A 19170-nucleotide genomic window follows, 5' to 3' on the forward strand; every position below is an offset into this window, starting at 1 on the left:
GACCCCTGCCATCATATTCTTTGTTAGACGCTCTTCCCTAAAAAAGGGAAGCCACAACTGTGCAGATTTGTACTGGGCATGATCAGCTCAGAGACATCGCACTCACATCATCAGTAATATGCACATCAGGTATCAACAGCTCATTGCATGCTGTTGCAGCACAGTACTGTACTGCTTCCACTTCAGAGCAAGGCACAGAGTAATAATATACAGAATTAGGTGCTGAGCATGCAAACAACAGTAGTCTCAATTTATTGCAGAAATGAAACAAGCACCTTTTTGGAATGACTTATCCCCAGTTCATTCACTTGCCTGCTCTGTCTCAAAGACATTTTGGTCTTTGAGACAGAGCAGGCAAGTGATTTAGAGTTTTGTTTAAATGTGTCATGCCTCAGAACATAAGTGCTTAACAGGATCCTTTGAAGATTATATAAGGTTAACTTTCAACCTGATGCCAGGATGGTGGCTCTGCATCTCTTTTAGTCAAAGCTTGCTTTTAAAAGCATCTCTTTTTTTGCTTTAAAAGCATCTCTTTTAGTCAAAGCTTGCTTTGAGCATGCAGTACACATACAGTCATTCTAAGTAATAAACATACATGCAATAATTACCTCTAAATAATATGTATGCAAGTGCTATCACTGCCTCCTTAGGCTTTTCTCCTGGACTTTGTGTTCCTGCCTACCTTGGCCCAAGACTGATTTCCCAGGCCCCTAGTACAACCTGTTAAAAAGTAATAGACACTCAAGTTTTAGTAACAGCTGTATTAACAGCACAGTTTAAATTTCATCCAATTCTAGCCATATTCATCCTTAACGCATCCCTAAGCATTGACATCCCCCTTGCTCTTGAACTGATATGCATACAAGTATCAGGCTGAGTGGCTAACCCCTCAGTAGGCCCTAAGCCCTCGAGTGGTTTTAATAGAGTGGAGTAGCCTTTGTTCTGCACAGAAGTGAAGCTCAAGATGGTGGTCCCTCTTCTGGATCTTGTTAACAGACACAATGCTGTTTAAAAAGCATATCTTAAGTGTGGGTAGCGATATCCAAAAAAGCTATGAAATATGTTTGTTCAGCAGAGCTGTTTGACATATTTCAGCCTTTCTCTTTGTTGTAATTTTGGCAGAACACTTGTGATTTCAGCAATGCAGATTCCTGTGGGAACCATGAGTCTGAGATTATTTCAGGGGAGAATACAGACTGCACCAGCTGATAGCATTGCAAGTACTGGGCAAAACAGTGGTTGCACATTCATATTTGTGGAACTTTACACATACGGTTTCCACCTCAGAGGCAAAGCATTGTTAGTACAGAATGGTCCAAAAAGTGGTTTAAACAACCAGGCTAGGGACAGGCATTCAAAAAGCCTGAGCCTGAATTGATTCAATCTTTGTAGGTTAGGCTGAACAGGTTTGTAACTGGACGGGAATTCTCTCTGAACTGAGGAAATTCAGGCACGTGCTTGCAGTGGCTCAGGCTAGAAGCCAGGGAGCACTAGACCAGCCCTCCCTTCCCTTGCATAGTGCTGAGCTGAGGCAGGTGTGGCCAGGCCCCAGCAGAACCTCTGCTTAGGTTGGTCTGCCTGCACCATCCATCCCAGGTTTTTTCCTGCTGGCTGCTCAAGGGATGGGAGTGTTGCCAGCCCCCAGCCCCCTCCTAGCACTCTGAAGTGATGGGGGGAGGTGCAGCACATGCATCTGTTGATGATGCAAAGCTTTTCAATTTTCCTCTCCCTACTTCTTTATGCTGTCTGCAGCAAACTGACAGGCCAGGAAGCCAGCAGGGAGCTGAAAACAGTATTTATCACCCCATCAGCAAAACAATAGCCTCCCTCCATTAGTTCAAACTCTCCTTAAACAGCTTTCCAGCTGACTTGTTGATTAGCTCAAAAAAGCCCTACACGGTCACTGTTCTGTCTGCCTGACCCAGTGAAATTGGAGACATGCACACACAGACACCTCTCAGCATTAGCTAGCTTACCACATGCATAGGGTCCATGGGGCTGGGATCTATGCTGTGGGAGATGGGAGGGAAGGAAGGTGGGATTCCTGCTTGAGCAGCCAACAACGAGGTGGGGTAGGGCAGGGGGAAGCCAGACAGACCCTGCTGTACCTGCAGTCTCTGCCAGAGCTCCAGCCAGGGAGCAGAGCCAGCTCTGCCCATGAGAGAGCATTCTGGGATGCTGGGGGTGTTTGGTTTATCTTAGACCAGCAAGGGGTCTGGGACATATGTTGCATAAGCTGGTTTAAGTCAAATCAGTTAAGTCTGATACTACATTCAACCAGGTTTATCTCAAACTGGTTTCAGCCATTTTCAAACTGGTTTATGTGCACTAAACACTGTTTTGTTACAGATTTAAACCAGTTTCTGATCACTTATCTCATAGATCTCATAGACATTAGGGCTGGAAGGGACCTTGGGAGATCATCGAGTCCAGCCCCCTGCCCAAAGGGCAGAAAGTCAGCTGGGGTCATAGGATCCCAGCAAGATAAGCATCCAATTTACTCTTGAAGGTGTTCAATGTAGGTGCTTGAACCACCTCCGCTGGCAGACTGTTCCAGAACTTGGGGGCTCGGACAGTAAAGAAATTCTTCCTTATGTCCAGCCTGAAACGGTCTTGCAGGAGTTTGTGACCGTTCGACCTCGTCATCCCTTGGGGTGCTCTGGTGAACAGACATTCCCCAGATCCTGGTGTTCACCCCGATAAACTTATAGGTGGCCATCAGATCACCCCTGAGCCTGCGCTTTTCCAGGCTAAAGAGTCCCATGGCTCTCAGCCTGTCATCGTAAGATCTGTTTTCCTGACCTCTGATCATGCGCGTGGCTCTCCTCTGGACTCTCTCAAGCTTCTCCACATCCTTTTTGAATTGTGGAGCCCAAAACTGGACGCAGTACTCCAGCTGCGGCCTCACCAAGGCCGAGTACAAGGGGAGAATGACGTCCCGGGATTTGCTCGAGAAGCATCTATAGATGCACGCCAGCATTTTGGTCACTTTACTAGCTGCAGCATCACATTGCAGGCTCATGTTCATCTTGTGGTCAATGATGACCCCCAAGTCTCTTTCTTCTGTAGTGCTAACCAACGTAGCACTGCCGAGCCTGTAAGGGTGCTGCAGGTTTTTCCTCCCAAGGTGGAGAACCTTGCATTTATCGGTGTTAAACACCATGAGGTTCTCTTCTGCCCATTTGCTGAGCTTGTCCAGGTCAGCCTGGATCACCCGCCTATCTTCTGGTGTGGATGCGTTGCCCCAAAGTTTGGTGTCATCGGCAAACTTGGCCAGTCCACTCCTGACTCCAATGTCCACATCGTTAATGAAGATGTTGAACAGTATGGGTCCCAGGACAGAGCCTTGAGGGACCCCACTGGTCACAGGGCACCATGATGAGTGACTGCCATCAATCACAACCCTCTGGGTCCGACCACGAAGCCAATTTCCCAGCCAGCGGATCGTGGTGGAGCCAAGTCCACAACTGGCCAGTTTGGCCAAGAGGTGATCATGGGATACCAGATTGAAGGCTTTTTTGAAGTCAAGATATATGACATCAATCTCTTCTCCCTTGTCCAGGTGATAGGTCACCTGGTCATAGAAGGAAATGAGATTGGTCAAACAAGACCTACCCGCAACAAACCCGTGCTGGCTGTCCCTTAGAATGTTAGCCTGGGCCAGTCCCTCAAGGATGGCCTCCTTAATAAACTTTTCTAAGATCTTCCCCAGGATAGAAGGCAGGCTAATGGGCCTGTAGTTAGCCAGATCCACTCTCCTCCCTTTCTTGAAGATCGGCACCACATTGGCCTTCTTCCAGTCTTCGGGCACTACACCAGAGCACCAGGAGTTTTCAAAGATCCATGCCAGGGGCTGGGCTATGACGCTCGCCAGCTCCTTCAGTACCCTGGGGTGCAGATTGTCAGGGCCAGCTGACTTGAAGGTATCCAGCTTCTCAAGGTGTTCCTTCACGAGGTCAGCATTGATGGAGGGTAGGGGATCCCCCTCACCCAGATTTCCCTGTCCCATAGCAGGCATGGGCATCCCCTGTGACTGATGAAAGACTGACGCAAAGTACCTATTTAATAGGTTGGCTTTTCCCTGGGCGTCAGTTGTCAGTTGCCCCATCTGGTTTAGCAGGGGTCCAACATTGCCCTTGCTTTTCCTCTGGCTCCCCACATATCTGAAAAAGGACTTTTTGTTGTCCTTGATGCCTGAAGCTAGTTGGAGTTCAGTTGCAGCCTTGGCTTTCCTGGTTTGGTCCCTGCAGGACCGGACCAGCGCGGAGTAATCTGGTTTATGTGTAATGTCTTTCCCTAGCCCCAGTGATGGTCACTGAATGGGGATGCTATGGTAGAATAGGGCTGTCCCCACAATCCTGTGACAGTTATCCCCACCACCCACTCACCCCTTGTCAAGAGAGGGAATGTTGCAAAGACAGTGACACTTGTATCATCTCTGGCTGATAATATGGACTCTCAGGGTTGGTGCTAGTCAGAATAACTCACAGGTGCCCTCAGGCTGATCTAATTTATACTGATGGACTTGCCTGCAACAGACTGACCTCAGGATGAACCTTATAACACTTTCATCCTTTTCAGCTAGCTGGCATGTTCCTCAGCCATGTCTGCAACACATACATATATGCATGTCTACAGGCAGATGCATATGTAATATATAAAACAACATAATAAATACACATAATTATTTCTAAACCAAGGAGATGAAAGTCTTCCAATACCTCCCTTTAGATTACTCAGTAGGTCTCTGGGATAAACTAAACTGTCTTGAGGAAAACCTTTCCTGTTTTTACATATGACATTAAGAGTTTAGTTCAAGCTGTGTGGATGTTCATCCAGAGCTAAAAGTCTCTACAGCTCAGAGTTAGGTGTCCCACTACTTCATGTTGCAATATAACACTGGGGGGTCTCCAGCCATTTGAGACAGAGAAAACCTTGCTTGCTTTAGAATATAACACTTCTGTCAGTGCACTGTGCATCCTTAATTTAGTAACAGTTTGTGCAATAGTATAAATTAAGATAACATTTTATAATACAACCTAAGGGAATGTACCACTCCAGTCAAATTCCAATATAAGCAAATTATATTTATTGACATACACAGATAACTAAAATGATTTAGAATACAGTGGCACATAACACAGAAAGTAAGCTAAGGGCATGACGAGGAGGCAGGCAGCTGATTTGTGGGCAGATCATGGGATCAGCCACCATTTTGTGGGCTTATCATACGGTGCACCCCTCCCCCATGCCTCTGATTGGCCAGGGGGGCCCCGTGGCCCCACACCTTGCTGCTGATTGGTCAAAAGGGCTGTCTATCATGCAGCCCAACCGCCACTACTGATTGACCAAGGGTGCTGTCCAGCATGCAGCCCCACTACTCATCACCGATTGGTGGAGAAGGATGGGGCTGCACAACAGGCAGCCCTCTCAGTCAAACAGCAGCAAGTGGGGGGGATGTAGCCATCATCTTAGCTGCTTCCCATCACATCAGGGCCCTCCCACCCTCCTCACCTCAGGCTGTGTGGTCAGGCTACAGAAGCCATAAGGACTGTTGGCTCCCACTAGGGAGACAGCATTGTATTTTAAGTTTTGTTTGGGGGGGGGGGGTTGTTCGTGTTTTTTTGCGGGGGGGGAGGGGTTGGCAGATTTCATGGACATTGCCCAATATCTCAGACAATGCCAATATCTCAGATATTGCTACAATATTGAAATTTTTACATGTGCTCAACACAAAGATCCATCATCCCTTTCAAATTATATTTATGATTATTAAGCCCTTTAAATCCACATTGACTGATCTTCTCTAGTCCCTGTAGCCCACTGTGCTCCGACTGACTGTGTAGTTTGCCTGGAATATGACCTTGAAAATAGGCTGCTTGCAACTACACCTATCATCAAGGAAGCATGCTGCTTACTTGTCTTCACATTTATCCATCCTTGCCAATATTTTAAAAGTAGCTGAAAGAACTGCATGTTTGCTACCGTGCTTAATTGATCCCAAAACAAGAGAGGTTTTAAGTTTATTTAAGTTCATTCTTTCATTGCTGAACTCTTGGGTCCTTTCTAGTCTGCTTCACTCTCACCTGTGTTTTGCTTGTTTTCTCTGGCCATTTCTTTGGAGTCTATGTTGGTAGCTTCTCTTATTCCATTTTCTAATTCTGTATTGGTCTCCCAAAGGATTGTGTCCTTGATTTCTTCCATTCTCTCTGCACCCCATATCAGATAGCCCGATCCAGGCCTATCCTATCTAAAACCCAACACGTCGTATATCTGAAACCCAAATGCTGTTCTCACTTCCATGTTCAGCCCCACACCATGTTGACAGAAGCTCCCTCAAAGGGTAAATTCTCTCCCATGTAACAGCACGAAAGCCAGAGAATCCCTCACCATCTTCTGCCTCAGTTTCTCAGAAAATTCCCTTTGAAAAGCCACTGTGAGGACTTGCTAACTCTGGGGAGCAAAAGCACTCATAAGAGGACAGAGAGGTCAGGAGAAAGCCTGCTGCTGGCTCTGCTTCTCCATCTCAAACAGCATACCGAGGAGAGTGTGATCTGGCCTGCAGCAATCAACTGCCTATCATTCCAAGCCACACACAAAAAATGACCTTTTTGTGGGGAAAAGATACTTTGACCATGAAGCCTGACACACTGGTACATCTTACCGGAAACTGTTGTTTTTTGGAGTGGAGTAACTGCTATTCTTGCACCTTGAGCCAACATTACAAAAGAGGCTCCGAACAAAAGGATAAAGGCCACGATTTGGCAAATCTCGGGCTTCTAGATAACCTAAAAATCAAGTAACAGACAGCATTAGAGCAGCAACAAAGATACGTTATAAAGCTTCAACAACAATACTGTTCCCTTTATTGTACTGCAACTATTCCAGTTTTATGTAATCCACACAGAAATGATTCATCCAGCACTGAAGTGGAGGCATTTCTGGGCTACAGCATGGCAAGACAGTGATCTTGTGCTGCAGTGCTCTCCAAACTTTTGAGAGCTCAGTTTCCCTTCAGGAAAATGAAGTGAGTCATGCACTGGGCTTGTAACTGGCTTAAGCCAACCTGGCTGATCATATAGAGGAGACTGTTCAAATCTTCATCAAAATCTTTGTAAGAATCTTCATAAAAAGATGGTTCCCCTGTTTCCTTCCATGTTTTCCAAAATGGTGAAATAGTTAACAGTGCAGACACACCTGGATTAACACTCAGTGAAATCGATAGGGCAATTTGCATCTCACAGGGCAAATCTACACATGATGCTACATCGCTGTAGCAACATGCTACTGTGACATACCGTTGGTGGGAATAAACCATGATGCTGCAGCTACATCGCTGTGGCAATGCGCTCCTTCATTATAGCACATTGCTGTGGTGACATAGCATCTAAAAATAACCACGTTCCTCCAGCACAGCACAGTACAGGCTGTTACTGTGCCATCATTTAATACTTCCAAAAGGATGTACTAAATGACGTTGCAGTACGAACAGCACCGTAGGGGCACACCGTAGATGTGCTCATAGTGATTGTTGCCGCTTCTCTGTTCACTGAAGCAGATATTCCTACATTAGTTATATTTACATCACATTTTGAAGTTTCTCTTTACAACAATCACAGAGGCCTTGCAGAAGAGCTCCCCTGGGCCTTGCAGATGTTATGTAGCACAGTCTGTGATGATGACCCAGGGAAGTTTGTCCTTGGGAAACTTGAGGTGCATGGTGAGGTGTGCCAGAAGTCCTTGAGGCAACTGAAGGCACACTCCACCAAGGTATCGGTCCAGCCCAAGAAGCAATTAGTGGGCCTAGTGGGGGTCCAGGTGGCTGGTATAGGACTGCATGAGCCAGAGTGGGTAGGCGGAGTCCCCAGTGAGGAGGTGTGGGATGGCCATAGCACCCAGCTTCAGATCTGGCACCTCTGGTACAAAGCACCCACTCTCCACTAGGTCTGGCAAGCTGGAGTTCCTGAAGATGTGGGTATTGTGGGTGTTGCCCATGCAGCCAAAGATTACTTGTATGAAGGCTCTGTGGTGATCCACAATGACCTGGAGTATCATGGAGTGAAAGCCCCTCTGGCTGTAATAGGGGCAGTCTTCATGGGGTGGGTAGGTGATGGGGATGTGGGTCCTGTCCAGGGCCCTGATGCACTGGGGGAATCCCAGGGCATGGAACCCTGCCAACACCACCAGGGGGTCATGCTTGTGGAGCAGAGTGGTCCCCAACATGTCCTGAAGGGCCCTGCATACCTCTAGGATGGCCTCCCTGGTGATGGCCTTGCCCATGCCAAGCAGGTGGCTGATGTATTGCAGGCTGGCAGGCATGGCCAACTTGAGCAATGTGAGGAGCAGGTGAGAGAGGCAGCCACATGCCAGTGTGGAGGGGCAGCCACATGCCAATGTGTTGCCACACCAAGCATGCCTGGACCTGGTCCAGGAGATCCCAGGTAATGCAGAAGGCCTCCAGCCACTGCCTGTCATCCCAGGTATGCTGGATTACATGCTGCCACCAGTCCTGGCTAGCCCAGCAGGCCCAGAAGCAGGAGTTTGGAGGCCCAAGAGTATGATGGTAGCCCCGGCAGTGGTATTCTGGAGCCCTTTATTGGTATCCCTGCCAGGATCTGGCCAGACAGACAGGATTGAGGCAGCAGGTACATGGCAGCAGTCCTGGGATGGTGCACAGTGGCTTGGCAGATAGTCACTATGCATGGGGGAGCCAGGAAGAGCAAAATGGCTGTGGACCTGGCAGTGGTCTGTATGGCAGACGAGTGCAGCAGCCAACAGAAGCCCAGGGTGATGGTGGTCAGTGCCAGGGCCAGGAGCTGGAGCAGCCAATAGCGCGGGAGGCAGAAGCAGCAAGGAGAGGGCTGACACATGCTGTTCCTACATTGGGCACTCTGTCCTAGCCAGGAAAATGGCTGGCCAGAGAGCAGCAAGCAGGGATGACTTTTAAAGAGGGCCGCTGACTACTGGCAGCTGCAGCCAGAGCCTGGAGTTCTTTGAGTGACGGCAGGGGCCCATTGCAGGGTCCCAGGAAGCGGGAGCAGATTGGCAGCAAATCTGCTCCTGCTTCCCTGCACGTGTAGATGCTTGCCCAGCACCATTTACTGACGAGTAATTTATTCACAAGTAAACTGGTGCTGCAGCAGATGCACATGTAGATGTGACCAGTGTATGTGTGTACACAAACATATATATCGTGTATATGTGTATCTATATATACATATATACATACATACGTATATCATGTGGGGGAGTGTATACACACATACACTCTATCTATTTTATTAACTCTAATCCCATCAAATTTAAAACTGATCGAACCTACACTCTGAATCTGTAAGAATACAATAGATATAGATATATTCATTTATTAACTGTAAGTAAAATAATAATTTTATTAAAAAGAGTATCAAAAGTAGAGCATAGCTGTTCCATTTAAACTACAAGAAGCATTAACGTAGTTTGGACATCAAATACAAGCTGGAACATTGCTAGAATATTCTTGTATAGTTTGTGCATGCACATGTGCTTATGTACAAAGGAACCACTGTTAAAAAATGATTTTTTATGGCTTGATCCAATGCACAGTGAAATCACTAGGGTTATTTCTACACAGCACAGTGCAGTACCACATAGCAATACCCAAGGTATCGTATGTGCACACATGCTCTATCATGTGCTTTGAAATGGAGATGTTTGAAAATTAGTGTAATTTTGTAAAGGTACATTATTAACTCCAATACCATCAATCTAAAACTGATCAAACCCATGCTACTGATCTAAACTACGCCACTTACAGAAAACTACGTAACTTAGATCAGTTCTGCCTTGGGCTTCTTGAATGTCTGGACCTAGCCTATGAGTCTCTCAGACTTCTAAGAATGAAGCATTCCTAACAGTATCTGTCCTGTTTTGGAGAAAGGGGATAATGAAGTTACTATAAAAGTTACTATTTCAGTGCATAGAATAAATTCTACTGAATATGAATTAGAAAGAATGAATATGTGTTCCACTGACACTATATATATACCAAAATTCCAGATAGCTCACTGTTTGTAGCATTACTTCAAATGCAGGCTTACTCAGTACCATTAAGTATAAAGCAGCAGTTTTTAAACTGTGGGCGCACCCCCTGGGAGACATGAAGGAACACTGGAAGGCTGCAGCACATGGGCACATGGGCGAGAAGTTTGCAAGGAGCCTTCACTGCTGCAACCTCACAGGGGGGATATAGGGGAGGGAACCACAGGCAGGCTCTGCCGGTGAGCTGCTGCGGTTCTGGGAACCTGATGCAGAGGTCACATAGCCTAGAGCCACAGCAGGACCAAGGCAGGAGGTGCTGGAGCCAGGGCAGGTAGAGCCAGCCCCACCAAGCCAAGCCAAGCCAAGCCAAGCCAAGCCAAGCTAAGCCACAGTGGCTGCTAGGGTGAGAGGTGCCCTGTGCCTGGCTGCTGCTCCTCTGGGGTGAGGGGGCCAAGGCAGGTGGGGTGCAAATAAAATTGTAATCCAAAGCGGGGCTCAGCTAAGAAAGTTTGAAAATTGCTGATCTAAAGGTTTCTACATACCTAGTAGATCGGTGCTTAATCTATATATAAACATAAAGAAAGCAATCCAAGGCTTAAGTTCTCATAGGCCTTTTATGAGGCAACAGGCTTCACATTTCTGCCTTAAATTCAAGCAGTTGTACCATGGTGTAATTGATTTAATTGTGGATTTTTTTTCCCTGTTCCTTGTTTTCATTAGCCTTGTGCTTCATTCCTTTCTGGGAAGTTGACAACTGTGTAGCTTGAATACAAGTTCACATTTCCAATTAGATTATAAAATATAAGCCATGCTGAAATCCCCTAGAATTGCACAAACTGAATGAACAATGACATAGTAATATGATTCATGCTTCTTTGTACAAGATAATGCTTGAGACGGATTTAGCAAAATTAACTATAGATTTAGATTTTAAAAATCCCAGGTTTTATAAATTTGCAGAAAATAAAGGAGCCACTGTTTTAAAAATTAATTTTTGTCTCGATCCAATGCCCAGTGAAATCAATAGGGATATGTCTGCACAGCACAGTACTACATAGAGATACCCAAGGTAGCTCTATACACACTAATCTGGTACTGGGAGCAGTGTAGCTTCAATGGTGTGGTGTTTCAGCTGGGCTCCATAGCCCTTCCAAGAAGCAAAGTATATTGGTGAGGTGGATTGCTGTGGTAACACAGCTATCATGCTCCTAGTTTCCAAGTTAATGTGTTCAGAACCACCCTGGGAATGTCCACATGGCATTGCATCGTGCCATGCAGATATAGCCTAGGAGTTTTTCCAGTTGACTGCAGTGGCTTTGACTTAGGCCATTATGTTTCACCTTTCTGATATTTTCTTATTGAGAAGCTGTCTTTACAATGCTGTGTGCAGCTGTGCAAAGAAATACAGATTAAACTCAAACATACAGTGTTCCTTATGTTTGGGAGGTTCCTGGAAACGAACTGCAGCCAGAATTAAGAATAGCATGCAAGGCCACAATACTTCAGAGAGAGACAGGATCTGAAAAGTGAACCAAAAGTACAATATCAACATTACAGAAAATGAGAATTAGAACTGCATCAGTCAAATATACATCAAGACCTGGGAAAACATTTAACATACTAAAAGATACTAATAGATTTCCTACTCAGGATCTATCTAAGGCAAAAGAAGCCACTAAAAGCAGACCAGATTATTTCACTAAAGACCTATATTTTACTTAGACTTGGTATCAGTGTTCCTTAACAAAATCACAAAAAGAGAGTTTTCTGAGAATAATGGTTACTATCTTGCTAGTTACACTGCTTTCCTGTATCATCTTCTGTGATCATACAAAATAACTTTAATAGAACCAGATTGCAATTACAGGTACTCCGACTGAAGGCAAAAAGCATTAATTTTTCTGCCTCACTTGCTCTAGCTGCAAAACAGAGGTGAGGCCACTTCACCAACTTTATAAAAAGCTTTTGGCTCCTCAGATTAAAAGTGCTAAATTAGTGTAGACTCTTATTATGTCAATACAATTTTGTATTGTAGAAGAAACAGAATGGTAGGGAGTCACTGAAAATATTAAGTCAAGGAAATAAGGAAGTTAGACAAGATGTCAGATTTGCCCCTGACAGTCTTGGAGGATTATTGTTCCAGGCTGCGTCTACACAAGACACTGACTGCACAGTCATTACTGCGCAGTCATTTAGTACCTGTATACACAAGTGTTAACTAACTGCACAGTAACTGGAGTTACTGCACAGTAATGTCACTGAATGGCTTTTAGGTGACACTGACTGCACACACTGATGCGGTAGTGTTGCATCACGTTTCATGCCATGCAATGCTACTGTGCAGTAGTAATGATCTACTGCACAGTCAGCATCTCATGTTGACACCGCTCAAGTACCACTCCAGTATCCATGTGCCAGATGCAGAAGCTGAATCATCTGTTCATATCAGGGAAGAAGCTCATAAACTTAAAATTATTACAAAGAAAAATGTGATAGGATGGTCCTCCATCCTTAAGAAGGAAGGCTGGATTTTGGCACTGACACTGTCTTGGAAAGCCTTTCCCAAACTAAAATAAGCTTCACCAAACCTGAAACAAGACTGATCTACAATAACCTGAAGAAATGAGGTGCTCCAGGACACCTCTGATATCCCCACCATAACTGAGAGTTGTTATGTCTCATGATATAATGTCTTGCATATAAAGCAAAATGACAAATATATTCTCTTTGACAAAACCCCAAATCAGTAAGCAGTACAACTGGTCAAGAAGTAGAAAGGAAATCACAAGAATTTTCTGCAAAAAGTCCCCATGTTTTTAATTAATCATTTTAAATGAGCTTTTAACAAACATTTTACAAAGTGAGCAACTTATAACCTAAGAGTTAAGACACCAGACCATAAGACATTTTAAAAATCCATTATTGGCAACTCAGTGCATGTACTAAGAGGCCTTCAGCATATCCCATTGAGGCACTACATCAGTAAATGTTTTCCAGTTTATATGTTCTGTCCAGCACACAAGCAAGTTAAAAGAGACTGTATGAGAATAAGATGCAGTATCAGGTCACTGAATTGTGAGAGAAAAAAGAAACACTAAACAGGTGAAATGATGAACTATTGTAAAAGTGTACAATGCAAATTTATAAACAAGTCTGGTGTGTGGCCCTGTGAAATACAGCTAAATACATTTGATGCTCCCTCTGGGTGTGTCAAAGGAAATTGAGTGCATTTGTTATGGGAATGCCTCCATGACAATACCCAGGAAATATCAGCTCGAATTAGTGCAGTATTACATAAGACTTGTTTTTATTTTTCAAAGCTGCTTAAAAGGTCACAATGTTTCTCTACTATGTGAGAAAGGGATGTTGTCTTGGGCATGTTGCACTGATGCAACTTCCTGACAGAAATTTGGAGGAAGTGAAATTCATTCCACTGAACACATATGTAGGTAAATCACATACAGGGAACCAGACAGTCCTCTGTGGGATCCTTCCTCAGAAAGAGAAATAGAAACTACCTCAGTATTTGGGAGCTTACAGAAATTACATTTTTCACGTGATAAGGCCCCTGAAAGCACTCTACGGTCCAGCCATAATATAACAAAAGTTCACAGCAGTAGAGTGCTTTTAAAATAGCTGATTGCATGAAAAAATAACCCTTGTTTAATCAGCAAGTAGCTGAAGGTGCTCTAATGCAGAGCGCCTTAGGGAACTTTTGCACAGGATCCCTGTGAGGGTTAATCTGGGGTGATTCTGCTGGTATCCCATGCACCTCTGCAGGGCTGGGCTGGTGCTCCAGCAGGCAAGCACCAGCGCAGCCCTGCCCCTGGGGCTGCCACATAGAGTCTCCTCCCTGGAGAGGAGAGGTAAAGGAACACACTTGCACTGGGAGCTAGGGCAGAGGCGGGTATCTGGACTCCCATGCCACGTGGGCCCAGGCCTGGTGAGGTCTTGGAGGGGAGCTGGCCTGGACCCATTAGATATAGGGGCACAGATTTCTGCCCCTCCCCGTCCCAGCTTCCAGTGTAATTGTGTTGACAGCAGCCCTGCTTGGCTGCAGCTCTAGAAGCTAAGGTGGGGGTGAATCCAAGCCCCTATGCTACACTGGCCTGGTCCAGCCACCTCAGGTAGGGTTTTTTTAGGGGGGGAGACTTGGATTCCGGCCCCTGCCCCAGCTCCTGGCACCACAGCCAGGCCGGGCTGCTGGCTGTCAACACACTCCTAGCCTCAACCAGTGCATGAAATGACAGTACCGCACCACCCCTGCCTCCTGGCCTTGGCTCCAAGACCCCACCACCAAAAAATGAAAATCTATTAATTTCAATCACACTGTAAATGTAAACACTTTGAGTGTGCCTTTTGATCACTTGTGTAAATGCCCTTAGCCTTCAGTCTGCACCCAACTGATCCCTCTCCATAAAGAATTTGGCCAGCCATCACCTGTCCCCCTTTACTCCTTTCTACAACAGGCAGAGATCCATCACCCAACACTGCGGGTCTCAAGGGTGTAACTAGAAGCCCAGGCTCTTCTTTGCTGAAGACAGGCCTCCAGGTTGCTGTTAGAGTTACAGCCCCACCTTCTACACTGTTCTCAGAGCTTTTTTTATGCTTGTGCTATTTGACTATGCATCCTCTAACACTTCACAGGAAAGAGAGAAAGAGGAGCCGGAGCAAGGTTAGAAAAGAGGACAAAGGTTAAGTGACTGATTACATATGAAAAGAGGTGCACTGCTTGTAGTGAAAAGGACAAAAAAATCCAAGAGGTCTGAGATCTTTTTACATGGAAGTGACACTCCAACTGGAAGCAAAATTGCAACATAAATCCAGGGAAAAAGTAGGATCTCAACTTCACTCTGCAAAATATTGTAGATTGGAAAAACAGTACTGACATTTCTACTAAACTCAGTAGACTACCAAGGCACTTAGAAGGAACCAAGAATAGATGGAATATTAAGAGAGAGAGAGAGATAGGCAGGCAGGCAAGCAGGCAGGTTCCTTTGGGACTAAATTAAAAGATGAGAAGATGAGGGTGGGCTTTTTCTGTGCATGTTTGCTGGGCTGGGGGAAGGGGGTTCTGTTCTGTTCTGTTTTGAGGAAAGAGAAACTTCTGAAAAGCATTCAGTACATACCAGCACCAATAAAGGCTGGGAGCATTTGATCAAATGTAAAACTGGATTCTCTTCTTTCATGCTCACATCTTTTGTGGCCATTCTGCAGAAACATCTGAGTAGTAAAGTCACTCGCTTGACTCCACAAAGTATACAAGAAGCATGCTAGGGTATTTCTCAGCATGAGTAAGGATTGCAAGGCCAGATGTTAAATAAATGCCATACTGCATGATGCACTAGTGTTACAGTAACACGCTCTGGTCCTGACTCCACTGAGTACCACATAGGGGAAATCCTTGCACCTGTGAGGCTCAGCATGTTGCCACAGGCAACACTTGGCAGGATCAGAGCACTAGACATTGAAGTGCAGTCTACTGAAATGGGCGTCAGTAATTTTGTGCAAACACGGCTCATTCTGTAGACCTCATTCTGTAGAGAAGCTGCCTTCCAAATGTGCTAAATTAGTTACAATCCCAACAGGAAACAGATAGCGTGGATATAACTAATCCATCAGGTAGTGTTAGAGTCCTCTATAACGAAACTGCTGTCCCTCTGTTAGATGTGAAGGTATTTTGACATGCCAAAAGTGGTTCATTTAGTTGGGTCTGAAGTTGTTCAGGGTGCAGGGGGAGCATGTGGGCCCTGCATGGAGGCATGTGGGCACTGTGGGGTACATGTGGGCCCTGTGGGAAGCTCATGTAGGCTCGGCGCAGGCATGTGGGTCCTGCAGGGGGGTGCTGTGGCCCTATAGGGGGGGCTGTGGCCCTGTGGGGGGAAGCTGTGGGCCCTGCGGCAGGGAGCAGTCCATCTGCTGTGTGGGAGAGCTTCACCTTGTGAGGAGTGGGGGACCCACCCCTCCTGAGAAGGCCCCCTCACACAGCCTCTCCATAACCACAGTCCCCCCACAATCCACCCACAAAAACCACATCCCCAAGTCACCCAACAAACCCCTCACCCACATACCCAGCCACAAACCCCAAACCCCCATACAAGCCCCATACCCCCACAAACTCTACACCCACCCACAAATTCCCCAACCCCCTCCCTCCAAATTGCTTTACACCTGTAAATATATCAATAAAACATTGACCAGCTGATTTCTCTCTATATAGTGGTGTTTCATTTTAATAGCAGAAGAACACTATTTTGGGTATTTTAATGAGATAATTTGGGTTTCTTGCTGGACACAGAGCTTGTCTGGACCTACATGTAAAATTTGAATAACTAAATTATAGTATCAGTGCCTTCTTGCACAAGAATATAAAAACTCATGACTGGGACCACCTAAAGCATAACAATACAACTAATCTCATCTCTTACTCTAGTATTAAGTACAACCCATGACCAAGTATTCTAATTTGGTTATGAATAAGCTTCCCTTTCAGAGTGATTACATCCCCTTGCTATGATATTCCTTGCCAATCTAGGTGTCTCTGCCAGTTGGAAACTTTGGAGTTCTGCCCTGCTATCACAATAGCCTATACTGTACCTTACGATTTAGAGTCTAAGGTGCTCAATTCAGGAAACCAACTCCTACTGAAATTAAATCAAGTAGTGTGCCTCTGGTTTACCTGGAGGGCAGATGAGGTGGCTGACATCTTGGCCATTTGGGGCCCTGAGGACACACACTGACAGCTCAAAGCGGGCCACCAGAAGGAGCACATCTTCTGGGCAATGGCTGCCCAGATGGCAGAGTGAGGACACCCCATCTGGGTCTGGCAGGGGCACAGCCATGAGGCTGCAGGTCCAAGAGGGTGGATGCTGCTGCAGGTGGCAGCAGGTCTCAGCCAGGCAGCAGCCCCCACTGCCAAACTGCTGCAGTGGGTAGAAGGTGCAGGGGCCACTCCAGGTTAGGGCTGCTTCAGCAATCCAGCTGGCACAAGAGGTAGTGTCCCCAGATACCAAGTGGCTGAGCCTCAGAAGCTCTTGAAGGCAAGTAGCCCTGAGCTGCTTGCCAGGGCAGGTTTTTATATTGCTGGGGTCGACACAGGGCAGGTTTTTATACTGCTAGTCCCAGCATAGGTGGCTGGTCCCAGCCTCTAGGTCTCACCGGCTGCAGATCCAGGAGGAGCTGGGCAGGGTCATTTTGCCCCAAGTGGCACATCTTGCCCCACACCAAAGTGCATGTCCAGGCACGTGCACTGAGGCAAAAATCCCTGGCACAAATTTGTGCCGTTCCTATTTGAGCTGCTGCAAGCGTACATACCTGCATGTGTGGACGCATACAAGGAGCGCAACAGGGTCAGGATTCCTATCCCCAGTCCTTCCACCGCCTCTCTCCATGACAGACACTGCTGCTGCAAGGTGTTAGGTGTTATTGCCAGGAGTGACATTAATTCTTTCCTGGCTCTGTAGCCGCCTCTAAATTAAGGACTTTGGATCCTTGCTCACCATGTAAAACTGTAGCAGTTACAGGGCAGGGGAAGGTTAACATGCCTGTTTGCAGAGACACTTCTCTTCACAGCAGCATCCTTGCCCCTACTCTGCTCCATGTACTCAGAACATTAAATCTCCCTATTTTGGCACCCCAGGGCACAAACCCTGTTAGGTATGACTCTACTGTGCAGAGCACAAACCCTATAGCACCATCTGCACCTCCCTTTTCAAAACTTCAGAGAGTGATAAAATCATTGTGCCTTAATCATTTGATTATAAGAAGGGCGGACAATCCTTCCTATCCCTCCCCCCCAGTCTTGCCCATTTAGACTGTAAGCCTTTTGGGGAAGGTGCTATGAATAGGTGCAGCATCTCAGTGGAACCTTCATGTCAATTGGGGCCTCTGTGCTCTCCTGCAACACTTCATTATATATTCCCAAAATATCTTCATCTGCTTGCTTTCCTTATTGGGCTATCCAGCTAAATCAAGATAATTAAATAATGAACCATAATTAAATGATTATAAAGACTGAAAATCACATGTGACATTCATCACATTTATCTCCACTGACCTCAGAGTCTTTTATGTAGCAGGTTAATCCTTATTATTAGCCCTGTTATATAGGTGAGGAAGCCAACACACAGATGGACTTGATTAATGAGCCACACAGGAAAGCCAGAGAGAGCATTCAAGTCTCCTCATTCCTAGTCCAGTGTTTTGGACTACAACATCTATCTATAAGCTCCCTGATCTAAGAACCCACTTTTTCTTCCTCTTCTATGCCTGCCAAGTACAATACACATCCCCTGACCTGTATAAACAAACAATTCAAGTCTTGCTAGGCTCAACACCTACAAAGTCAACCAAAACATCTCTGAACCAGATGTTCCAGAAGTATAAACCATGCAGAAGAAACATGGAAAAGATTTCTAAAGCATGGGGAGGCATTGTAGCAGATTCTAAGCAGCTCATCACAGATTAAAGGGCCAGAGCAAACATGGGATGTCACTGCCAGATGACATAATTTAGGGCAGCCCTTGGACTCTAAGGCTAGGGACAGACATTCAAAAAGCCTGAGTCTGAATTTCATAGACATTAGGGCTGGAAGGGACCTCGGGAGATCATCGAGTCCAGCCCCCTGCCCAAAGGGCAGGAAGTCAGCTGGGGTCATAGGATCCCAGCAAGATAAGCATCCAATTTGCTCTTGAAGGTGTTCAATGTAGGTGCTTGAACCACCTCCGCTGGCAGACTGTTCCAGACCTTGGGGGCTCGGACAGTAAAGAAATTCTTCCTTATGTCCAGCCTGACATGGTCTTGCAGGAGTTTGTGACCGTTCAACCTCGTCATCCCTTGGGGCGCTATGGTGAACAGACGTTCTCCCAGATCCTGGTGGTCACCCCTGATAAACTTATAGGTGGCCATCAGATCACCCCTGAGCCTACGCTTTTCCAGGCTAAAGAGTCCCATGGCTCTCAGCCTGTCATCGTAAGATCTGTTTTCCTGACCTCTGATCATGCGCGTGGCTCTCCTCTGGACTCTCTCAAGCTTCTCCACATCCTTTTTGAACTGTGGAGCCCAAAACTGGACACTGTACTCCAGCTGCGGCCTCACCAAGGCCGAGTACAAGGGGAGAATGACATCCCGGGATTTGCTCGAGAAGCATCT

General features: G+C 46.1%; 1 protein-coding gene across 1 annotated transcript in view; it reads right to left on the bottom strand.

The window, feature by feature from the left end:
* ABCA13 (ATP binding cassette subfamily A member 13) overlaps positions 1-19170 on the bottom strand; it is a 377080-nt gene that overhangs the window by 349180 nt on the left and 8730 nt on the right. Inside the window, 2 exon segments of the mRNA XM_090049781.1 lie at positions 6665-6788; positions 11446-11539. Of these exon segments, the coding sequence (XP_089905907.1) occupies positions 6665-6788; positions 11446-11539 (218 nt within the window).

Source organism: Crocodylus siamensis, chromosome 5, assembly GCF_052110815.1.
Source record: "Crocodylus siamensis isolate JL-2025a chromosome 5, ASM5211081v1, whole genome shotgun sequence".
NCBI classification, from domain to species: Eukaryota; Metazoa; Chordata; order Crocodylia; family Crocodylidae; genus Crocodylus; species Crocodylus siamensis.